This window comes from Branchiostoma belcheri, unplaced genomic scaffold, assembly GCF_001625305.1.
Source record: "Branchiostoma belcheri isolate BF01 breed outbred unplaced genomic scaffold, Haploidv18h27 scaffold72, whole genome shotgun sequence".
Taxonomy (NCBI): domain Eukaryota; kingdom Metazoa; phylum Chordata; class Leptocardii; order Amphioxiformes; family Branchiostomatidae; genus Branchiostoma; species Branchiostoma belcheri.
In genome coordinates, this window is record NW_017804376.1 from 1,556,785 (window position 1) to 1,580,254 (window position 23,470).

The 23,470-nt window shown below is 41.7% G+C and overlaps 1 protein-coding gene across 2 annotated transcripts; it reads right to left on the reverse strand.

The window, feature by feature from the left end:
- Positions 1-314: 314 nt before the first annotated feature.
- On the reverse strand, positions 315-22,162 carry LOC109485049 (tripeptidyl-peptidase 2-like). Of its 2 annotated transcripts, XM_019788442.1 has the most exons (31): positions 21,959-22,162; positions 20,728-20,856; positions 19,084-19,179; positions 18,569-18,676; positions 17,786-17,910; positions 17,274-17,437; positions 16,735-16,889; positions 15,743-15,819; positions 15,327-15,454; positions 14,756-14,855; positions 14,212-14,345; positions 13,669-13,799; positions 13,093-13,264; positions 12,434-12,591; positions 11,902-12,088; positions 11,204-11,358; positions 10,713-10,829; positions 10,484-10,584; positions 9,984-10,080; positions 9,648-9,707; positions 9,468-9,545; positions 8,905-9,149; positions 8,280-8,358; positions 7,706-7,732; positions 7,073-7,218; positions 6,402-6,498; positions 3,396-3,526; positions 2,621-2,807; positions 1,161-1,280; positions 514-630; positions 315-374 (listed from the first exon to the last, which is right to left on the reverse strand). In XM_019788442.1, the coding sequence occupies exons 1-30, from the start codon at positions 22,118-22,120 to the stop codon at positions 541-543; spliced, it is 3,756 nt and encodes a 1,251-aa protein (XP_019644001.1). In that variant the 5' UTR covers positions 22,121-22,162; the 3' UTR covers positions 315-374; positions 514-540. The 2 variants fall into 2 exon arrangements, with proteins under 2 accessions (XP_019644001.1, XP_019644003.1); XM_019788444.1 differs by lacking the exon at positions 315-374 and having other exon boundaries at positions 474-630.
- Between the last annotated feature and the right edge of the window lie 1,308 nt (positions 22,163-23,470).

Consider the following 23,470-nt stretch of genomic DNA (forward strand, 5'->3'; position numbering starts at 1 on the left):
GAAATCTCTGATTCTTGTTTAAGTTACATTAACCACACTGTTAGAAATTTCTACTCTCAATGCTTAAAATGTCCTAAATAAAAACCCTGCTGTCCATGCATTCGACCAGACACAGGTTACATAATGTGTATGTAGCATAACTGTCATGTAGAAAAACTTACTGTAAATTGTTGAGCTGGTTTTATTCTGCTTGCAGTAGGAGAGAGTGAATTTTCATGGTACTTTAAGACTTATGGTTTAAACAATTAGTCATATGCAGGAGGCATAATAGTGGTGGTACGATTTCACAGTGGAGAGGTCACCATGAAACTAAAACCACTGCAAAGGTTTCATGCTTTACGGTAGTCGTGCTCTTCAATGTTGATGGCTGTTAGGAAGTTATAAAGCAGATCTTTCGGCGCCCGTAAAGAAAGGATCAATTTGGCCAGGCAGTATCCATTGGCCAGACAGTATCCATGGATACCAATTTGACACTGTCTTTGCAGCCACTGATAGATCTGCTTGGAGATGAAGGAAGTTACACAGTTTGCCAGTCCCGGTCTAGAAGAGAGTGTAGGATTGTGGGTATCTGACAGGCAGCCAGCGCTCGCTGTGTCTGGCTACATGGTCCCAGCCAACCTTCCTGTACAGCTGTGAAATACAGATTTATGTTACTTAATCTTTATGAATGAAGGAAGACCTTTATTGTACATACATGCTCACTGGGTTAAGTACAGGTTACAACAAAAGAATCGCTTACAGATACATGTATACAAGAATGAATACTACTATATATATATAGTCTACCCAGTGAACTGCTTTGGAACAGGGCTACAAAGTTATGACTAGATTTAGTGGGCAGACCTTGGTCAGAGAAGGCAGTTATTACAACTTGAAAAGCCTGTGAACTTAAGCATAAGGAAATCCCATAGGAGCTTTCCTACATATATGTAGTACTCAGATAGCTCTTAGTATGTAAATTTTTCTGTTGGAAAATTATTAACCATTACCACATTTGGCACAATACGCCAAAGAGCAGTTACTCAAGCAACTGGATATGATTTTGGAAACGGTCAAAATCTCCCAAATCATATCCAGTTGCTTGAGTAACAGTACTGCTGTTTGGTGTATCTTATTACCTGGATGTCTAACCTTCGCCGAAGCATTACCACAATACGTACCTCTATACATTTCCTCTCGTTTTCCTTGTTAGGTTTGTCGTCCAGAATCTTCTGAGCTGCCCTGATGGCTCTGCCGTACTGACTGCTCACCATGGCATGTTTCATGGTAAAACTCACCACCTACAATGTAAACCATAACACAGTTAGTACTGACCACCTGGACAACATAACAACAGTTAGTATTAACCATGTACACCATGGCATGTTTCATGGTAAAACTCACCACCTGGACAACACAACAACATTTAGTACTGACCACCTGGACAACACAACAACATTTAGTACTGACCACCTGGACAACACAACAACATTTAGTACTGACCACCTGGACAACACAACAACATTTAGTACTGACCACCTGGACAACACAACAACATTTAGTACTGACCACCTGGACAACACAACAACATTTAGTACTGACCACCTGGACAACACAACAACATTTAGTACTGACCACCTGGACAACACAACAACAGTTAGTACTGACCCCCTAAATAACAACACAACAACATTTAGTACTGACCACCTGGACAACACAACAACAGTTAGTACTGACCACCTAAATAACAACACAACAACAGTTAGTACTGACCACCTGGACAACACAACAACAGTTAGTACTGACCACTGACCACCTGGATAACACAACAACAGTTAGTACTGACCACTGACCACCTGGATAACACAACAACAGTTAGTACTGGCCACCTGGACAACACAACAACAGTTAGTACTGACCACTGACCACCTGGATAACACAACAACAGTTAGTACTGGCCACCTGGACAACACAACAACAGTTAGTACTGACCACATGGACAACACAACAACAGTTAGTACTGACCACCTAAATAACAACACAACAACAGTTAGTACTGACCACCTGGACAACACAACAACAGTTAGTATTAACCATGTACACCATGGCATGTTCCATGGTAAAACTCACCACCTAAAGATTAACACAACAACAGTTAGTACAGGCCACACACCATGGTAAAATGACAACATGGACAACACAGCAACAGTTGTAAGTGGGCAGCATGTGGAGGAATTCAGGAAGTGGTGCAATACCCGGTTTGATTATATCGTACAAATCCCTCCACAAGAGGGCCTGTAGCAGAGGACAACCTTCCTAGAATCTTCGGACACGAAGTACCAGCCATCACAAATCCCTCCATAATTCCAATACTCACTCACTCACTCACTCACTCACTCACTCACTCACTCACTCACTCACTCACTCACTCACTCACTCACTCACTCACTCACTCACTCACTCACTCACTCACTCACTCATTCACTCTCACTCACTCACTCACTCACTCACTCACCAATACATTTACGGAAACCTCAAACACTTCCCAGAGGTCTGTGAACTTCAAGGTCACAAAAAACCCCAAAACACTTCCTGGAAGTCTAAAATCTCTGCTTTCTTGTTTTCGCAGAAAAGTGCTTACCTTCATGTCCATTGGTTCTGCCCATTTCAGCAGCTCCTCAAATGTTTCTTTCACAAGGGCGAGGTCCTTCACCATTTCCGTGCTGCCCACTGCGTCCCCCTCCAGTGCCTGTAGAATCCTGTCTGCCGCTGCGCTGCCCTTCCTGCACACGGCGTCGATCAGGGCGGCCTTCTTCTTCTCCATCTCACTTCAAGAGAACAAGACAAGCTGGAGTTAACATAACATGAAAACATAACTTTATTGTACATGTACGACAGTTGTACAGGGTACAAAGTATGGCATCTACCAGTACATAACCATACTTTCATACTATGAAAGTGTAGGTAGGCTAACCTAACTAATACAGAAGTGGGTGGCTAGTATGAACTTCATTAATGACATTGTTGACTTGTTGACTTAGCATAATGGAGGGTACCTAATATATGTATGGGGAGCCATGTTTGTTTCAATGTGTACATGTACAATGTAGACCCGGCTACCGGAGGCCTACTAGATATACATGCATAAGAATCATCCAAGAAAATTTCAGGTAAAATTCAAACATCATAGAAGCCAAAAAAAACCCATCTTGGCAGAGCCAAATGTTTAATCCTGTTTAAAGAGATTGAATGGATTGTAACTTGTCAAAAGACAAGTGGAGGAATTAACAAATTAACAAATAACTCATTTTCTTTTTTCTGCACCTGTTACTGTTAACACCGTTTTTCTCAGACCGCAAAGTTTTGCTTCCCTGAGCATGTAGTAAATTATAGTATGGCTAAATTTCTTTACTCACACTTTGATGGTGGCAGCATCTGAGCGTGTGTCTGCCTTCAGGGCGAGGAAACTCGCTAGTTCTGCCGTGTCCACCTGACCAATCACAGCGTCCGCAGCTGTGATGATGTCATCCAGTTGTTTCAATCTCTCCTACGGGAAGAATAAAAATTGACATTTGCAATTTTGCTGGTGACAACTCTTGCTATATGAAAACAAAAAGTCAGATTGTTACTAGTAGTTGTTTGTTGACAAGTTTGCTTGGTTTTCTGTTGTACCAAATTTGCACTACTGCCAACTTGAAGCCTGATTTTTTTGAAGCCTGATTATACAAGCCTGGTTTGTGTGAACAAAAGTTAGAGTCTGTAGAAAGACTTAACAGGTGGTCACAATATACGAATATGCATGACAGTGTGACCACCTTCCCTGTTACATGCTGTAGCTTTGTTTGCCTAAAATTCAGCTGAAGTCAAAACCTAATACAGTACATGTATATATCCCGATCATTGTTGGCTTGGCTTCGTTATCCCAATCATTACTTTGGGATGCTATAATAGACATTTCTAAAGTTTCAACAAAGCTTCTCTGAATGCTCCATAGTAAGTGAATGTCCTTGGCTTGTAGTGTGCCTGGAGCCTTGCCAACTTTGTCAGCTGACTGTTTTGCCAACAGGATGTCAGACTGAATTATTCATATGTCACTTTAAGGCTGATGTCATAGCCTAAGGTGGGGCACCAAAATGGCGGCTGCACCATGGAGCTTTGGCAAGCAAATCCGCGAAGAACTGTCCTGCAGCATCTGCCTGGAGCTGTTCACCAGGCCTAAGCTGCTGCCCTGTCAGCACACCTTCTGTCAGGACTGTCTAGAGGTCCATGCAGGAAAAGAAGGGGCATTTGAGTGCCCAAAATGTCGTCAGCAGATCACACTGCCTGGCCAGGGGGTCGCAGGTTTGCCAGACAACAGCATGGCTGCCAGTATGTGTGAGACATTCCAACAGCAAGCAACACTGTCAACAAAGGAACAACCCCAGTCAGCAGACAAGTGCACCCTCCACCCATGTGAAGTAGTCAAGCTCTACTGTAAACAGTGCCAATCTCCAGTTTGTGTACTGTGTTTGGAGGAGGCTCATAATGATCATCGTACAACAACCATGAAGAAAGCTGCACAGGAAAGGAGCTCCACAGTCCAGGCCTTGATCAGTGAAGGTAGGAACATCTTAGAAGGCTATCATAGCTTCATCAGAGGTCTAGGAGAGACAGAAGAAACCTTGAATAAGAAGAAACAACAAACAGATGACAGCATAATTCAAGCCTACAACCAAATGGTGCAGAAACTAGCAGACAGAAGAGACCAACTCTTGTCTGAAGCAGAAAAAGATCACAAGAAAAACTTAGAGAAAATACAGAGTGGAAGAGACAGAGTGTCGGCAGATGTCAATGAACTGTCCGCTGCCTGTGATCAAGCAGAACAAGAATTAGAGCAGGGAGGGGTTGAGTTACTAGTAGTTGGTCAGAAAACTACTTTAACTGAGGTGGTAGGAAAGTACAGAGGAAAAACAGCACCAACTCCTGTACAAACCCAGCCTGCTCTCTTTCAGCCCACAGACACCCCCGTGCCAGTATTGGGACATGTGAAAGCAGGGGACACAAGTCATCACCAAGGTAACCAAGTGCAAAATATCCAACTGCCAGACAGAGTGACATTTGGTGGAAGGGGTTCAGGGGAAGGGCGGTTCAGGGATCAAGTTGGTGTTGCAGTGTCAGAAGAAGGACAGATCTTTGTGGCAGACAGAGGGAACAAGAGAATCCAAGTCTTCACCCTGCAGGGGACATTTGTGAGACAGTTCCCAACATACTTGAAAAGTTATCAGATAATGATGCCAAATGATGTGGCCCTGAACGAATATGGGAACCCGTGGGTGGTGGGGTGGAATGATTCTGCCGACTATGCTGTTAGGTACGACAAAGATGGCACTCCAGTGGCACAGATTCAAATGCAGAAGATAGGGGTGAGAGGAGTTGCTGTGGACACCAGGAGGAACCACATCCTCATCACACAAATCACAGGAGATGGGGACAACTTGCAAGGTGAAGTCTTGGTGTTCAGGCCAGATGGAACACTTGTAAGAACTGTGGGTCAGCAGCAGGGGCTGAAGGACCCATGCTACATAACTGTGAACAGAGAGGGAAGAATTCTTGTGTCTGATAGGGACAATCACCATGTCTTTGTGTACAATGAGTATGGACATTTTCTGTTCCAGTTTGGTGATCTTGCACGCTTAGCAACAGGATTTGATGGACATTTTGTATACGAGTATGTGCAGGGAAGTGAACTGAAGAATCCCTGTGGCGTCTGTACAGACAGGGCAGGTAACATCTTTGTGGCAACCACAGACGACAGCTACGTGAAGATGTTTGACAAGACAGGCAAATTCATCAAAGTCGTTGTTAAAGACATGCTGAAGCAGCAACTGTGGGCTGTTGCCATAGCAACACAGGGGCCGCTGGTGGTGACCGATGGTTGGACAGACACAGTCATTATCTTCAACAAGTTCTGAGTTACAGAAAGAGTGGCAAGAAAGCTTATTTCGATTCCTGGCACTGGGGAAATTCTGCAATTCCATACTTTCTGGAAGTCTCACATCTTGTTTGGGATATACATTGTATACAGTCACGTGTTTGTAGAGTACATAATCTTATAGAATTGCTAATTAGTAACCTATGGAGTGTACATTATCAGTCTGTTACATGTATAAAAGTATTGAGTAATGATGTCCCAATATCAACAGTTAAATTAGGAAGAACAGTGGCATGTAAACATGGTACTGTAAGTACATTATATACTTTATACTAAGTTATAGTCTTTTTAGTCAACTGAGGAAGACCAGAGTGACAGGTCGAAAGCTCTAGGTGAGAGAACTTCTTTGTGTTGGATCTTTTAACTTAGTTTTACACAATGTAACAACCAACACAGATGAACTTTAATGATATGATATTATATATATTATATATGATATTATATGATATACCTTGTCATTATCCAGTGCCTGCAGTCTGCCTACATGTAAGGGCAGGTGGTTTGGGTGCAGTTCCTTCAACTCCTCATAGATGGCCTTGCTGTCAAGCCTAAAAAATTAGAAAATCAATCTCATTGAATAGCTGTCAATGAATTATGAAATAAAGCTATTGCTACATCCAGTTGCTTCATATGCTTATTCCTTACATTTTGGGCATAGGCCACATTCAAAGAAATATACATGATGCATGCTTATTTCATCTACAAAATTTCTTTTACAGTATACTGTGAACAAAGGACTTCAATTTTAGTGTGTATTATACAATGTATTGGTATGTATTAATTTAAACTCCTATATAATTGTGATCCTATGTGTTCCTCTATCAATCAGTTAGCTTGATATGCTTCAAAAGATATGTAAATGTACATGTATGTGTTATTGTTATTTTCAGATGACACAAAGCTACTAGTAATTCTGTCGCTCTCAAATCTTGACAAATACTCGGAAAACCTGTATCTGTGTATCCGTACATGAATCTGTACCTGATTGCAAATAAAGCTCTCGAGTGATCGCCATAGGCATTGTCAGGTTGACACACAAATGTCTAGATATGTTTTCAGCTTTTTCACATTCAACTGTCTAGTAAATGCTGGTACATCTTAAAATCAAAGCCTAAGTCTTACTTTGACATCCACTGTATTTTAAAGTCCCTGAGAGCCTCGTTAAACTCCTCCTGAGGATCCTTCTCATCCTTCTTGTCCTTGTCTTTCCCACCGTTCTTAGGTTTGCTGGGAGGCGCTGAGATTACATAGTGCACAGGGTAGGTGGCCTAAAAACACACAGCAAGAAAAATCAGGTATTAGGCCATATCTATGTGATTTGTTGGTTCTTGTTTTTTTTTTAGAAAAGTCAATGAAGCTGGTGGATGAAAAAAATAGTTTTAGAGCTACTGTAGCTAAAAAAAAGTAAACAAAATTGCTCCACGAATGAACAATGAACATATTGATTAAAAAAAATATCTAAAAAACATTTTGACCTGCTTAAAGCTGTCTGTGGCAACACTGTAAAGTGCATTTAGTTTCATCGTGGTTTTAGTTTTGTGATTTTTGCCGTGTCCTCTATAAATATAAATCATGACACCTGGAATGTTTCAACTCTAAACTTTAAACACTGCCAAAATCTCATTTTCCTTCATACTGCAAATTAAAACCACCGTGAAAATAAATGCATTTTACAGTAGCACTACAGCTCACATGCGAAGACAACGGGCATACCACAAACAAGCCGAACAACAAAAGAAAAAAACACTTCCATACCATATCCGTCTTCTTTTTGTGTTTCCCCTACATTGGAAAGAAACACAGAATTTAAAACTTTGGTCCTAAAAGAAATAAAAAAAGGTTAAAGGCATCCAATGCAATTTCAGGGTGGTGAAAAAAATATTCTGGATGAGGAAATGTCTGACATTGTTATTTGCTGCCATTTCTTAGCACATTTTTATCATTAGTCTATACTGTCTTGTAGTGTTTAAAATAGACCGAAAACAAGTGTGAGGGGTCCCTGTATTTTTTGGTACCACCAATAAATAGCTAGGCCTACAATGTGAAACAAGTCACTTTTTCCATCAGCAACATCAATTTTTGCCTCACAAATATCAGTGTTATGAGATAGTTATACAACTTACTACATTAAAAAAATTACCAGAGACTTTGAAAATCCATTTTTACTGGTCTTAAATTGCATGGGATGCCTTTAACACACAATATCTAAACTTAACTTTGACTGTAGTACTCCATAGCTGGAATGTACACCATAACCCCCTGTTTCTCCAAGAAAAAAAAGATTTTCTTTAATTGTTCTCTGATATTTTCAGAAGGATTCTTTACTCACAGTTTTCTTGCCAGGTTCAGCCTTGGCGTATGAGATCTGTCCTACCAGGTAGTGTCCTGGACTAGCAGCCTTCGGGACCCTATAGTAATAGTAATATGGAAGAGGCAAATGTTATCCTGTAGCTCTGTGCATGTCAAAGAGGTGTCACCAAAAACTTTATCCACAAAAGACAAAAAAGGAGTGTAATATGGAAGAGGCAAATGTTATTCTGTAGCTGTACATATCAAAGATTGCTGTTCTGCCTTTCAGGCATTACAAAGAATTCCATCCACAAAAGACAAAAACATCCCACGCTGGATAGCCTGGCTACCAGACCTCTTTTAGCTCCCAACTCTATTTGCAGAGAGGATATAGACTCGGGAACTAAATAGGTCTGGTAACCAGGCTATCCTGCACATACGGGTAGATTGGACACATCAACTGCAAAGTGCAAATATTGAATTATGAACATACATGTATAGTACTATTATAATAGAATATTGTTTTTGGTGAATAGAAATTCTGTTTTAGTTGATGGAAAATCTGTTTTTACTTCATAGAATTTCTGTCTTTACTTAATAGAATTTCTGTTTTACTAGTATTAGTTGAGAACATGTTGTATGTAAGAGTTTGTAGTAGTCCTTACTTGTCGTCAGGTAGAGATGTAATAAACATGGGTGCCGTCACCCCTATCCCACACCGCTGTGTGCCGAACTTGGCCTTGCCCAGCAGTGCGTTAGACTTGGATGGATAGACGTCCAACGACAGAGCGTTGGGCAGTTTGTATTGCACCAGGAACGTCAGGTCCTTCAGCTTCTCCAGAAGGTCTTTTGTCTCATGCCTGATCTGGAACTTGATGGTGTAGTCCCCCTTCTCTAGCTTGAAGTTGTACTAAAAATGGGAGAAAATAAATTCCTTTTTACTATTATTGATGGTATACACCTATCTGACTAGAAAGGTAACATTTGCCCAGCTTTACAAAGTACTGCTCTGTTTATTCTTACTCAAACACATTCATGCATAATTATATGGTGACCCGTCCTTTGCTACATAATGTAATCCAACACCACAGGGTGTCTGCTATAACACTATAGTTACCATTGTGACAGACATCTGGTCCAGGTCATTAACCTTATACGTTTTGAATGGAAGAATAAACTAGGCAAACCAATATGTCTTAATTCCTTCTGTGAAGGTAGACATAATCACCTGGTGTGGGTAGGCATCCCCAGACCCCATCAGCTGTTTGTTACTGTCAAACAACATCCAGAGTTGGGAGTCGTAGTCGGACTCATACAGCAGGTCACATAGGGTCGGACAGTGGGGAGTCACCTCACAGGTCTTAGTCTGAAATAAACAAACAAACAAACAACAAACAACTGTTTAGTCTGACTCATACAGCAGGTCACATAGAGTAGGGCAGTGGGGCGTCACCTCACAGGTCTTAGTCTGAAACAAACAAACAAATAAACAAACAAACAAACAATTGTTACATCAATCCATAAATCTCTATCTATCTTGCAGGTATAGCATGGCCTTTCCTTAGTTTGAGTTTTAACAATCCTGATCCAAACCCACCTCGATTTTCTTGTAAATACTGAAAAAATACTTTACCCTCCAGAATAATAACTTTCAAAGTTGAACTGTTGTGCACATAGATTCACAGTTACTGTTACATAGTAGTGTTGACAAGATCAGGACTAGCACATGTAGTATGTCACTAACCTGATGGTAGTTATAGGTGAGAACCAGCTCGTACGAGGGTCTGTTGGGGGGCAGCACATCTCTGTCTCCCAGGGGACGGATCTTAAACTCAGAAGGCCTGAATGGACACACGTTTGTAACATAATGTTAGAGCATTGCCAGGTCCCCTCAGTTAATCAGGTGCATAGATTTATTACCCCTTTACCTTTACCGGTATATCCTGTTAGTATTGACTAACCAGAGACTAATTCCTTTGACATACATACAAAACACATGCTTTCCTTCCAAATGCAATTTTCAGCTTTCAAAATAAACATTCCTCATTATCTTAAGGCATAGTCATATATCTGTTGTATCACCTAGCTCAGTCCCTAGAAGTGGTCATCTGGCTTTGCATTGAGCAACAACATTAAAAAAAGTGAGTTTTTGTCTGCCAATTAAATCAGTAAGGCAATCTAAAACAAAACAAATGCTCTCTCTAATTAATTCTAAAGGTGATAATTTCCTTTTTCATCTCTCACCTGAGTGGACACACACCGTGCTCCAGTTTGATACTGGGTTGGACGTCTTCATGCTTCAGCGGTGACTTCACGTCCACCCTGGTGATGCCATCTGCTGCATGCTTTAGCAAAAAAACAACAAATGATTGAGATTAATACTTTTACATCTAATGTAGGCATTTACAGAAAACCTTTTTATGAGTGTTGGTTTCAGAGAATTTGTTTGTATTCCACCCCCCTCCCCACTCACCAGGTTGAGAGTAGTAATACTGGGCTGTAGTCCGTGGAAGGTGACACTGTAGTTCACATTGACTTCCCCCAGACTTGCCCACCAACGGGCCAGGCACACTTCTACTGTAACTCCCTCCTGTAGTGTAGGAAATAGATCAACACATCATACATAACATCAGGAAAACTTCATCAGAATTCTGCATGTCAAAGCATTACTGTGAGTTACTAAATAGGTCTTCCAAGAAATTTGCAATCCTCTGCTTCCTGAATTCCCCCATGTCAACCTCTAATTCCTGCTGGTTACCAGCCAGATTCTGAGACCTTACAAGTTCACCCCATTTCCTGTGTCTGACCTTGTGATCTCCTTTCATTCTGCCTGTCAATCTTTCCCACACCCACATGCTATCAATCTGGCACTCTGTCTGCACAATCAGACAAACAAACCCACAACTCAGGCACCCAAACAATACTAAGTCCAACCCTACTTCCACTGGTAACATTGTTACACACCAGTACAGGGCAGGTATAGGAGACCTCCCCCAGCTCTGTAAGGTTGAAGAACTTGTAGGACTCGTGTGTTCTGTAGGCAGACAGAGGCTGGAGCTGGACCATGTGGAGGATGAACCTTCCCACTGTCTCTGGGGACAGGGACTGTATAGTAAACTCTGCAATAAGAAATATTGGTGTGAGAATAAACTATAGACTGAGAATAAACTATGTAACAGGAGACATTGGCATGGGACTATATAATGGATAATGAACCTTCCCACTGTCTCAGGGGACAGGGACTGGATCGTAAACTCTGTAATAAGAAAAAATGGTGTGAGACTACAACATTACAACAGGAAACATTGGTGTAAGACTGTAAAGTGGAGAATACCAGCATGTCAGCAGAATGTACAGCGCCTGCGGGAAACCCTGATTTTTCACGTTTTTCTTTGGATTTTTGGCCAACGTTGCATCAGAATTTCGCAGATGATATTTTTTCTGACATACAATTTGGAAACTACAGACGGGACGTTAACCTTATATACCTGAATATGACCTTATATGAGATGTTCTGCAGAAGTGCTATGCACAATACATTACGGGTTTTGCCCAGGTGCAGTAAGTTCTGCCAACACTCCCTGCAACAGAAAACATTGGTTCGAGAGAAAAAAATGGAAAGAATAAATGCTGCAAATAGCAAACATTCATGTGAGACGTACCTGCCCAGGTAGCTCCGAGCGGCACGTCGATGAACCTCCTGTGCACCTGTCCTGGTTTGAAGGTCACTTCTTTCTCAGAGGTCACCTTGTACTGTACCTTGTCCTGTACTGTCTCTGGTCGTACTACGGTCACTGGTACTCGGAACAGGGGGCCTTTATGGGGGTTACTGATGTCATAGCCTAAAACCTGGGGGCAGCAAAGAACAAAATAGACCAATCACTCACTACGTTATAACGTTACATGTAGAAATGACATATCCTTGGTTATATCTTAAAAATACAAGGATCAACCAATCACAATCTAGGGAACTGTTTGATGTTAAATAAAACCGAAATTGACCAATCACATTAAGGATTACCTCTGCAACAGCAACAGTTAACCAATGTCATTCTGGTTTATTTCCTTAGCAACAAAATTGACGAATCACATTTTGTATTACATCAGAAACAACAAAAATCAACCAATGAAAATCTGGTTGATTCAGTAGCCATTGTTTTTTTCAAAAGAGCAAGAAAAAGTGATTATACATACCTCAGTATAGTGAGCTCCTTCCCTGAGTCCTCTTGGGTCGACCTTGATGACAAATGTCCTTGGAGTGTTCATGAGTTCCAAACATGGCGGCACGTGTACCCACGGAACCTCACTCACAAGGCTCACATGGATGGAGAGAGCTATCTTCTCATTGGCATCTGCAGGGGGAAAGAGAAGAAAATCAGTAGAATCAGCCAATAGTGGTGCAGATAAGAAAATCAGCATAAGGAAAGAGAACAACATCATTGGCATTAGCCAATAGTGGCCCAGATAAATGAATCTGAACTAGGAAAGATGACAATTTTTTAAATTATTCTTGATTATTAGTATTCCCAGTCTTCTGAGTTGACATATACAAATGTATTAGTAATGGCTGTTTTTGGAATCTTTTTCCACATAATTATGATACATGTACTAGTATTTTGTCCTATAAGCTATTACCAGTTAATACACATGTAACAATATGGCCTCAAGGTCTCTGTTTGTATGTTTTTACAATCTTTTTCCATATAATTATGATACTAGTAGTTTGTCCTGAGATATTACCAGTCAATGTAACAATATGGCCTCAAGCTTTTGGAGAGGAGGCCCTATTAGACCTTGACAGTGAGAAATTGTGTAATACAGGCTAGTGTGAAATAGTGTAGCTATAAACTCACCTATGTCCTCAGCATACACAGGTTCTATACTGACGGTCATCTCTGTAGGTTTCCTCTGTGACAGGGCCTGTCTCAGGTGCACCCCCCTCCCACCGTTCACTGCCACAGAAAACCTCACGTTCCTCTCTGCAGAGTCAGCATGCTGGCGCAGGTGATCAAAAGCCTTCTCCACCTGGGGGAAGGAAGGTATTGTCCAGTAGTTAGCGTCTCTGCCTGTGGACCAAGAGTTTGGGATTTTGAATCCCAGCTGTTGTCGCTCACCCAACATGCACGCAAGGGTTGCAGTCCTCAGGATGGAACGTTAAGCTGTGCTCCACCGTTTGTTCTGTGCTTGTCGTAAAGAGCTAGGGGAAGTTGCCCGGTACAATGAACCTGTACATACTTTATATAGTCTGTCTTTACTCTGTCTCTGATTTTTTCATAAAAAATATGAAGTGACAGGGAGAAAAAGGCCTAGGTATCCTATTATAGCCCAATATACTACGGTAGGAGCCATGAAGTCAACATACTGTGCTGGTTTACAATTTAAACAATGAATTTTTAGTGAAAACTTGACACATCTGTCTGAAGCCTTACCTGCAGCACCCCATGTCCCTGAGCGAAGACCTCCACCCCCTCCACCTTCTGTGCTGTGTTCTCCAGGGCAGTCTTCACGGTGTAGGGGGTGTAGGCTACACCGGTCGCCTTCAGGGCAGACAGGACCAGAGCTGGGGAGGAACATATAGTTACCTGTTACCAGGATTTCTATCCATGGATTCAGATAGCAAGTTTCAGTACATATTGACATGTGACATCCCATGTATTTTACATATAGGACGATGTCCAACAAATGCCTAGATGCTACAAATTCTACATGCTGGCATCTATAGATGCTGACTCTCAGCCAGATTCTAAGACCTTATACCTACTCTCATTCTGCCTGTCAAACCTGCCCACCCATGTGCTGTCAACCTACTCTGTCCGGACAAACAGATACACAAACCCACACCTCAGCCACCCAAAGCTATACTAACTTCACTACCTAAACTCTTGGTAAAGATGTAAGGTACACATACAGAAGTGGTTACTGACAACAGCTTGTTTATTTGTTTGTTTGTAACAGTGACTACAGTGACTCACCGATGCCCCCACAAGCGTTAGGTGAAGACATGGAAGTCCCGTTCATTAACTGTGAGCCACGTAGAGTCCAGTTAGGCACAGAAGCTATGGCACCACCTGGTGCAGAAATACTCACACCTAAGGCTCCGTCTATACTGTAATAGGGAAGACATTTGAAGTCGTTAAAGGGTTGTCTATTTAGGCTAAACATCCAGGGAACAAGATACACCTGAAAACTGTTACTCGAGAAACTGGATAGATTTTGAAAGATTTGGATAGATTTTCAAATCTGTCCAGTTGCTTGAGTAACAGTTTTCTTGTTAAAGGGTTGTTCAACAAAGTTCACCTCAAGAAAAGCATGTTTAAAGCATGTTTTACACACTGTCAGTATGATTACTGATTAGTATGGATTCTTTTATGTCAAAGCTAATGTTATATGTATCTACTACATGTGTACATTCTACACATTTGTTTTCACTAATTTATTTAAAGAGTTTATGAAGAATTGAAGTATGCAATCTCAATTTTTTTCGTTGACAGTCGACAGAAAACTTCCCCTACTCACGTTGGTCCCCTTGACGACCAGGTGTACTGGTTGCTAGGCAGTTTTTCCCTGAGAGAGTATTCAGCCGTCATCATCTCTGGAGACACGAAGGCACCAACACCTATGGGAGACCAGGAAACTGACATGTGAGACCTTTGTACATACACATAGAGTTGTATTTGAAGTTTTATTAGGTAGTGGTATATGAACTACACAATAAAGTTTTTCCCTTTTTAAGTTCTACTTTTTGATATTCTGAGCTTGTCAGCTATCCATAATCAAAATATTAGAAATTTATGACTTTTCTTCCTTGAGAGTATTTTGGGTTTTCCTTAAATTCAAGTTCACCACATTTCCTGTGCCTAACCTTTTGGCCTCCTGCATGTCTATCTTCCCATTAACCATGTGCTATCAACCTACACTGTTCAGACAAACTGACACACAAACCCACAGCTCAGCCACCCAAAACAGACTGGTTAAGAGATGAGTGCTAAAATCATATGTACAATGTGCATAACAGTACTTTATATGACTTAATAACAGCACTTTGCAAAAAGAAAATGGCCCTTTTTTTAGGTGAACTGATCCTTACCAATAATACTGGAGGTAGTACCCCCAGGTGTGCCTACAGTAGTCAGAGCAGGGCCGTTGTTTCCAGCGCTCGACACGAAGATCACACGATGTTTGTTGACTGCCTCCGAGATGACGTCACACACTCGACTGGGGAGCAAAAGTGGAACAACGTAGATGAAAAGATTTAAAGAACTTCTGGGAATAGTTCTCAAGAGTTAGAGATGTACAATGCATGGCCACAAGCTTTTTGGAGAAGGTCCAATCAGCCCCTCAAGGGAGAGATTATTAGAATGGCTAGTACTAGTGTTACACAGACTAGTAGTTTGGGAATGGTTCTCTTGAGTTAGAGATGTACTGTGTTTAGGCAAAAGCTTGTGGGAGGAGCCCCAATCAGTTAACTATCAGATAACAAAGTTTAAGGTGATTTTTACTTACCCCTTGTCAGGCCAGTGTGCAGCCTCCCCATAGCTGAAGTTCACCAGATCACATTTCTGATCTATCACAGCAATCATCTACAAAGAAAACAACATGCGATTCAGGATCAAAAACTTTCAGGCGTGGAAGTATTGTATTGGGTTGCTCAGCTGTGGGCTTGTGTGTCTGCTTGTCTGGACAGAGCAGGTTGACAGCACATGGTGGGGGAAAATCAACAGGCAGAATGACAGATCAAAAGATCAGGCACAGTAAATGGGGTTGAAAGTATGTTGACAGCATCAGGGTGGGGAAGACTTAGACTGACAGGCAGAGTGACAGGAGGTAAAAAAATGTGGTGAATCTAAAGGTCACAAAAGCTCAAAATATGTCTTGGAAGTTTGAGCATCTTTGAAACTGATTCTTCCTGATCCGTAATACTAGTGACTGAAAAATGTATTTTGAGCCCGGGTAGTGCCTCCGTGACTCACCACTCTGATAAGTGCAGACCCAGTCTCCATGGTGGGTTCTTTAACATTTAGCATCCTATCTGAGGGACACGTCGATGAAGGTTAGACATCCAGGTAATACGATACGCCAAAAAGCAGTTACTCAAACAACTGGATATGATTTTGAAAACGTCAGACGTTTCAGCTAGTATCCACTAGCTTTCGTCAGTGACTGAGAGACCAGAGGGGAAATGCAGGTTTATAAGCACAACCTATTGATTGATATGCAAATAAAGTGAAGACAAATTTGTCTTCACCTTATTTGCATTCACGTTTTCAAAATCATATCCAGTTGCTTGAGTAACTGCTTTTTGGCGTATCTGAGGGACATCCCTAACCAAAGCTAGGTACTCATCTTCACCTGAGCGAAGTGAGAAAAGCAGTGTCCCAAAGGCACAACATTGGGGCATGTCAGAGGATCGAATCCAGGTCCTCTTGGTTCTAAGCCAAACACTCTGACCATTACCTCACACGTTGCAACATAATTTGTAATACTCCATGACTCACAGCCCTGATGAGTGCAGACCCTGTCTCCATGGTGCTCAGCCGCGAGTCTCCGATCTTGATGGCGACGATCTGTGCTCCCGGCGCGACCCCGTTCCTCTCAGGGTCATCGGGGAAGTTTCCCGCAGCGATGCACGCCACATGGGTCCCGTGGGCTCCTGGGATAGGTATAATATGCACAAGCTTGTTTCAGACTCTTCAATGATGAAAATGTGCTACGCTCAGTTGGTGTGTTTTTTGTTGGTTATCGCACCTGATTATCTCACCATATACATCTTGGGGCAGGGCATTAACCCTTTATTATAAACAATTTCTTCAACAGTTTCAATACACAATTCACAAAATCCTGCAACACTCCCAAAGGTCTGAAATTTCTTGCCGTTGTTGTTATTGTTGTTGTACAGTGATTTATTTATTTATTACAATTTTCCACATACATACATTTGTAGAAGGCATGTACGTGATATTGTTGCAATGTTGACATCCAAAATTTCTTATCATTATTACTATTGTTGCTATTGTCGTTTTTGTGTGAAGCTTACCTCCATTGGCACAGATGTTAAGAACCTTTCCCTCATCATAGATGTTGACAGAGTAGTTGAACATGTCCAGCTGACTGAAGGTAGCATACTGCTGATGTTCCCTGTAGCTGGCCAGTACAGTACAGGACTCCAGGTCTCCTGACTCACTCGTGTCTAGTACAGCCCTTGAAAGAAAGTGAAGCATTGTGTCTAATGTGTTGAACACGTGTTTTCGTGCTTCATACATTCCTTGCAACATTGAACATTGAACAATTAACCCAGGGCATACCTGGTCAGAACCCTGTCAATCAAGTAAAACTCAATCTCCACCCACTCATTTTGAGAACCAAACATACAAACCTAGCTATTTAGCACCACCAAAAACAATACTTCCTTTACAGAGGTACGAAAAACAACAAAGAACTGTGTTCATAAATTTTATAATATCTGCTCACAGACAGCTGCAACTTTGCAAGATATAAATGGAAAAGTGGAAGGAAAATAAAAAAAAAGGAAAGTGTTTGTAGTTTTACCTCCAAGTGTTTCCATCATGCCAGACCAGACAGTCACAAACAGGTCCAGGGTCCGAGTACTTCTTCTCCTGACTGGTCAGGATGTCCACCTGGGCCTGGAGGTCTTCTCTCTGTAGCTTCTCATCCTAGAAACAAAAATATCATACATTTGAGGGTCAGCAAGTCAGACTTGCAGGAAGAATTTCAGTCTTTTGTGACCTTCACATTCACCCCATTTCCTGTCTCTAACCTTTTGATCTCCTGTCATTTATTTTGACAATCTTCCACCATTTCCTGTGTCTAATCTTAGACGTCCTGTTATTCTGTCAATCTTTCCCACCCACATGCTGTCAACCTACTCTCAGTTTACCCCATTCCCTGTGTCTGTCCTTTTAATTCCTGTAATTCTGCCTGTCAATCTTTCCTCTTCACATGCTGTCAACCTATGCTCAAGTTCACCGCATTTCCTGTGTCTGACTTTTAGACGTCCTGCCATTCTGCCTGTCAATCTTTCCCTATCCACATGCTGTCAACCTACTTGCAAGTTCACCCCATTTCCTGTGTCTGATTGTTTGATGTCCTGCCATTCTGCCTGACAATCTCCTTCACCCACATTCTATCAACCTACTTTCAAGTCTACCCAATTTCCTGTGTCTGACCGCTTAACCTGCCATTCTGCCTGTCAATCTGTCAAACTTCCCCTCCACATGCTATCAACCTACACTGAAGTTCACCCTATTTTGTGTGTCTGGCTTTTTGAGCACTTGCAAACTTGAATGTTATATTATCACAAAGTCATGTTACCTGTGCTGTAGGGTTGGGATGTGCCGTGTCAAACTCATCCAGTTTCCTGGTAGCCTCTGCCAGAGCCACCCTGTGGGGAGGGTCCCAGGTCTTCTCTTTCTTCTCTTTCTGTGCAAGAAAAATCAGTCTAGTGAGCAAATTTTTATGACTGCAAAACATGTTGTCAATGCCTTAGACACATATGAATGTGATAATTCTAAAATCTATCTGTAGATTGTGAAGACAACAAAAGTTTTCACCATAGAGGGGATAAACATATGCAGAAGTGTTTGCAAAATGCATGAGACTTGTAGCAAAACTTAGAATTCATATTCATTACATAATGAAAATTAAATAATGTTTGGTTGCATGCACCTGTACAAATACTAAATCTAAGTGTGTCTTGTGAAGTGACATCCTCTAATTCCATGTTGAAATCAAACAAAAGCCATTGAAACTACAAATAGGACATCTACATGTTGTGTAAGGATTTGCAAAGTTAAAATACATTGTATGTTAGAACACAGAAAACTGACCTGAGTCCTGTCTCTGAGTTGTTTGGGGAAGAGTTCGTACATGTTCTTCACCCCGATGTGGTAACGGCCGGTGGGGTTCTCCCAACTAGCAGGGATCTGGATACACAACAAACAAACAAACAAACATGCTGTCAGTTGGCATTCAATCTTTTTTCTATCCATCTTAATGGATAGAAAAACATAACAACACAATTTGTCATCTTCATCTTCAACTATGAAGGACTACCAAAGTACTAGTACTAAGAGAGTAACAATTTAATCTCCAAACAGATCCAGCATCCCAGCTATTGTCACTCGCCTGAGATCGATGCATACTATTGTAAAGGGTCACAGTCCTTTGGATGGGACGTTAAGCTATGGCCCACTGTCAAAAATACTAGGCAAATTTCACTGGTACAATGAACCTGTAAATACTATGTACATAGTGCAGAGTTCGAAATACAAAGGTGCAATGTGCAAATTGCACGTAATTTTCAAGATTTGCACCTAAAAATATTTTGAATGTGCAATTTTGCACCTGGACAATACCGATATATCATGTTTGCACTGCGTATCTCCGAAGTTTCTTGCTGTGTCGGCATCGCGCTGGGCGCATGGCAGCCATATTGTTTTCTTTACTGAACATCCTGGGAACAAGCTGCTCTCGTCCCCAGGTGAAGACGCGAAGGCATTACGTAATGATTTACCTAATATGGCAAGACGCGAAGGCCTACGTAGCTAATTTACCAAATATGGTGAGACCGCGAAACTTGTTGCCCGATGTGGTACGAAGTCCTTCGGCAGAGTAATTTCGGCTTTTTCGTCCAATTTTCAGTAAAATTCGGTGAAAAACAGAGTTTTCGGATTTCCCAGCATTCAGTGCTACCTAGGAAATTTGTAAAGCATGAAGAAGGGCCCATGAAGAAGGGGTCGATTTTCAAGTTCTTTTCACGGGCCCAGCCGGCATCAGAGGCTGGGGCAGCCGGTGGCGGTGGACCAGAGGCTGGTGCAGCCGGGGGCGGTGGATCGGGAGATGCCACCGGGTCCACCGTCTCCGAGGATCCCGCGGCCGATGTTGACGACGCGCCCCCAGAGGAGGGGGAGGGGAGCGCCAAGAAGCAAAAATAAACCGGACGTTATTTTTTTCTAAGCAGTATTTTTTTCCTTATATCGTGCACGATATTCAAGGTAAACAAATATGCAAAATAAATGAAATTTATTGCTTGCATACTGTTGGTAAATTTTTTTTATGACGAGTGAGAGGGCCGGGGGTCACTAGCGGCGTCCTTTGAAGCTAATGCCGACAAATTTTTTTTTGTGTTCTTTTTTCTTATAAACACAGATGATACTTGCATTGTTCATGTTTTGTTTGGTCCCTTCTTTTTAATGTATACTAAAACTTCTATATGCAGTGGCAGGCTAAGAAGGTTGATACACAGTTAAACAGTTCCAAACCTAAAGATGCAAGGCTAAATATAATTTTGCACATAAATTTTTCAAATTGCACCTAAAAATTTTGCCAATGTGCAATTTTGCACGTACCTGAAAAAAAGTATTTCGAACCCTGATAGTGTCTGTCTTCTATTGTCACAACTAGTGGAAGAGTAGCTCTTCAGTGAGCTAAAACTGCTTAAGTTAAAGGTCCTTCTCTTAAAAGGTCCTTACCTTAAGGGTTCTTCCTGACAGACCCGCGATTTCTCCGTCTTTTGGCTCCACGACAGTCGACACATCCACATCCCCGCTTCCCGTGGTGTCGATGATGTCCACGATCTTTGGCCTCCCGTCAGAGGTGTGCTGTCAATCAAAAAGAAGCTCTTCAACAACCACCAATCAGATCCTTTATAGCTTTGATAATTATGACAATCACAGGTCTTTTGAAAAAATTAAGAGAGTCTGCATGGGGGGGGACACTTTAATCTTTGGCCTCCAATCAGAGGTGTGCTGTCAATCAAAAGTAAGATCTTCAACAACAACCAATCACATCCTTTATATCATGGGGTTTTTTGAAAAATTTAGGAGGACCTGCATGGGGGACACTTAATGGTAAATTTAGTATTTACAAGAAGTGGCAACAACAGTATATTAAACTGTGCTTGGGGTTTTGGGAAGTTCAGTGGACTGTCCCAGGTTTATATTTATGGGATGTCTTGCAAAATTAGTCTGCAAACACTGACACAACGGCTGGTGTGTTATACCAAAGGGCAGTTATACTGGCTATGCAGATATAGAACCACAGGTGCTCCATTGTGACTTTTGGGCAATTTGTCATTCGACTTTGTTGTTGCCAGGATCCCCCCATGCAGGCCTCTCGAAATCCTTGAACTCATACCACATTGTATGTGTAATTTCTCAGTGATGATGTGGCTGGCAAGGCTTTGTACTTATCTTCTATGTACAGAGGATTGCTGACTCATTCAAGCAAACACAATAGACTCAAATTATCTATGTTGGCAACTTGGCACAGTGAACCGCCATACATTTTCAAAACAAAAATATTATGACATTTCTGTAAAAGCTTGAATCTTTCAATTGTTGGCTCAATGAATTCAGTTCCATACTTGTCTACGTTGTCTTCATGAGATTTTATCTCCTTTCATTTAAATGACAGTCGCGTCGAACTGTAACGTGAAGCCGGTGGCCCCGTGTACGTATCAGGAAGCTTTGGGTGTAAAACCTCTGCACGTAAAAGAACCCAGCACACTTATATGGAGACAAGTAGGGGTGACCCTGTGTGCTTAGCTAAATACTTGAACCGTAGCGACACCGCACTGCACTAGCAGCTACTTGAAAATCATCATGCTTCACATCATTCGAGGATGACAAACAAGAAAAGATCTACACGTAAAACTATGCCCCCCTCCCCACGCGAAACAAAGTCAACTCCTACGGCACTTACCTGCAAACCAGGAGCTCCAGGGTCCACCCCCGTGTCCAGGATAGCTATAGTAACTCCCCTGCCGTCGTACTCGGGATATTTGGCGAGGAAAGCCGCGGCGCCGGTCTCTCTTTTCGGTAGGAGACCGTGAATCGGGAATTCGTGGTCGACGATGGCAGCCATGATGATGATGATGATGGTACGCCCCCTGTTTACCAAAGGTTACTCCCGGTCAAGTTTGTGACGTAGTGAGGCCGAACTGATTTGATCATATGGATGACATCTTTGGGCATCCCAAAACTGATGCGAGCGTGCGAAAAAAATGGATTTAGCCCTGTGTCATCTTCAAAGTGCCTACAAAGAGTTTCTATTAAACATTTTCTTTGAAAACGGACAAAAATCCTTGACAAAAATTGATGTCTTAGAATAGAAGATACACTTCCTCGATACACTGACGGTCAAGTCAATGTGGCCTTATGCCGGAGAAATCGACTAAAACTAAAATATCCTCCTCATTTGTTTCACTCATAAATTCGTTTACTTTTGTTAGACGCCAGTTATTAGTTGTTGAAAGATGTGTATCATCATATTCTAATATTTCATTCAAATTGAGGACAACGGAAGATAAAATTTTTCATCAAGAACAACTTAACCTCAACGTTAATCAGTCTTTAAAAGTCAGATTCAGGAGGGGTTGGCTGAGGTCAACATATAGCACAGAGCAGTCACAACATGATTCAAACACACTGTCATGTCCTGCAGGTATTTGTATTGTTTGAGTCACTGTAATTATACTAGTATTTTAGACACGCCTCGTCTGAACAGAAGGGTACCGGAAGGACGTCCAAGGTGGCTATAAATTTTGGATAACTTCTAGTGAAGGCACACGGAGAAAGATCTGGTCGGGAATCAGAGAGAGCAGTCGGCGAAGGCTTTAATTTCAGTGAAGTGCAGGTAAGGTCCTGCGATCGTCGCAGGATTGTCGTACGATTGCAAACTGAAGCATTCTTCATATATAGTCGTGTTGCGTCCTGCAAGGTTTTAATCTCCAGGCAGACCATACGGTGGCAAGGCAGTATATATTGGCCAGAGGAGTGTCCATTAGCCTTTGGTGGCTAGTCACAGGGTTCATAGATAGTTGGCACTGTTTGGCTCTATCACAGTCTGTTTGAAAATCCGACGTCATTATAATTGCTTACAACGACTGTGACCATGCTGTAAGTTAAAGGTGGATAGAAGGATAATGTGTTGTACGGTTTGCACTTAATTATAAGTTTTGAAACTTTTTCTAGTCTACACTAGCTGGAGTATAAGTTGACCTTTATGTGGATTTGACAGAACTTTGAAAGCTCAAGAAATGTGAAATTGCTTGACTACAGATAAGAATATGTAAAAGGGAAAACTGGAGGGGAGTGTGAATCCAAGGACATTGTGATGATCAATCGTAAAACGGGGACACTATCAAAAGGCCGCCATTTTGGCACATCTTTGTGTTTGTCCTTGCCCTGATTTGCTCACCGTCCGATAAATTGT

Excerpts from the sequence above, each read along its gene's own strand:
- LOC109485049 (XM_019788442.1), bottom strand. The coding sequence starts at position 22,120 with ATGGCTGCCATCGTCGACCACGAATTCCCGATTCACGGTCTCCTACCG. Across the intron at positions 17,438-17,785 it reads CATGATGGAAACACTTGGAG|GGCTGTACTAGACACGAGTG; the intron begins GTAAAACTACAA and ends CTTTCTTTCAAG. Across the intron at positions 15,455-15,742 it reads GCACACTGGCCTGACAAGGG|TCGAGTGTGTGACGTCATCT; the intron begins GTAAGTAAAAAT and ends TTTGCTCCCCAG.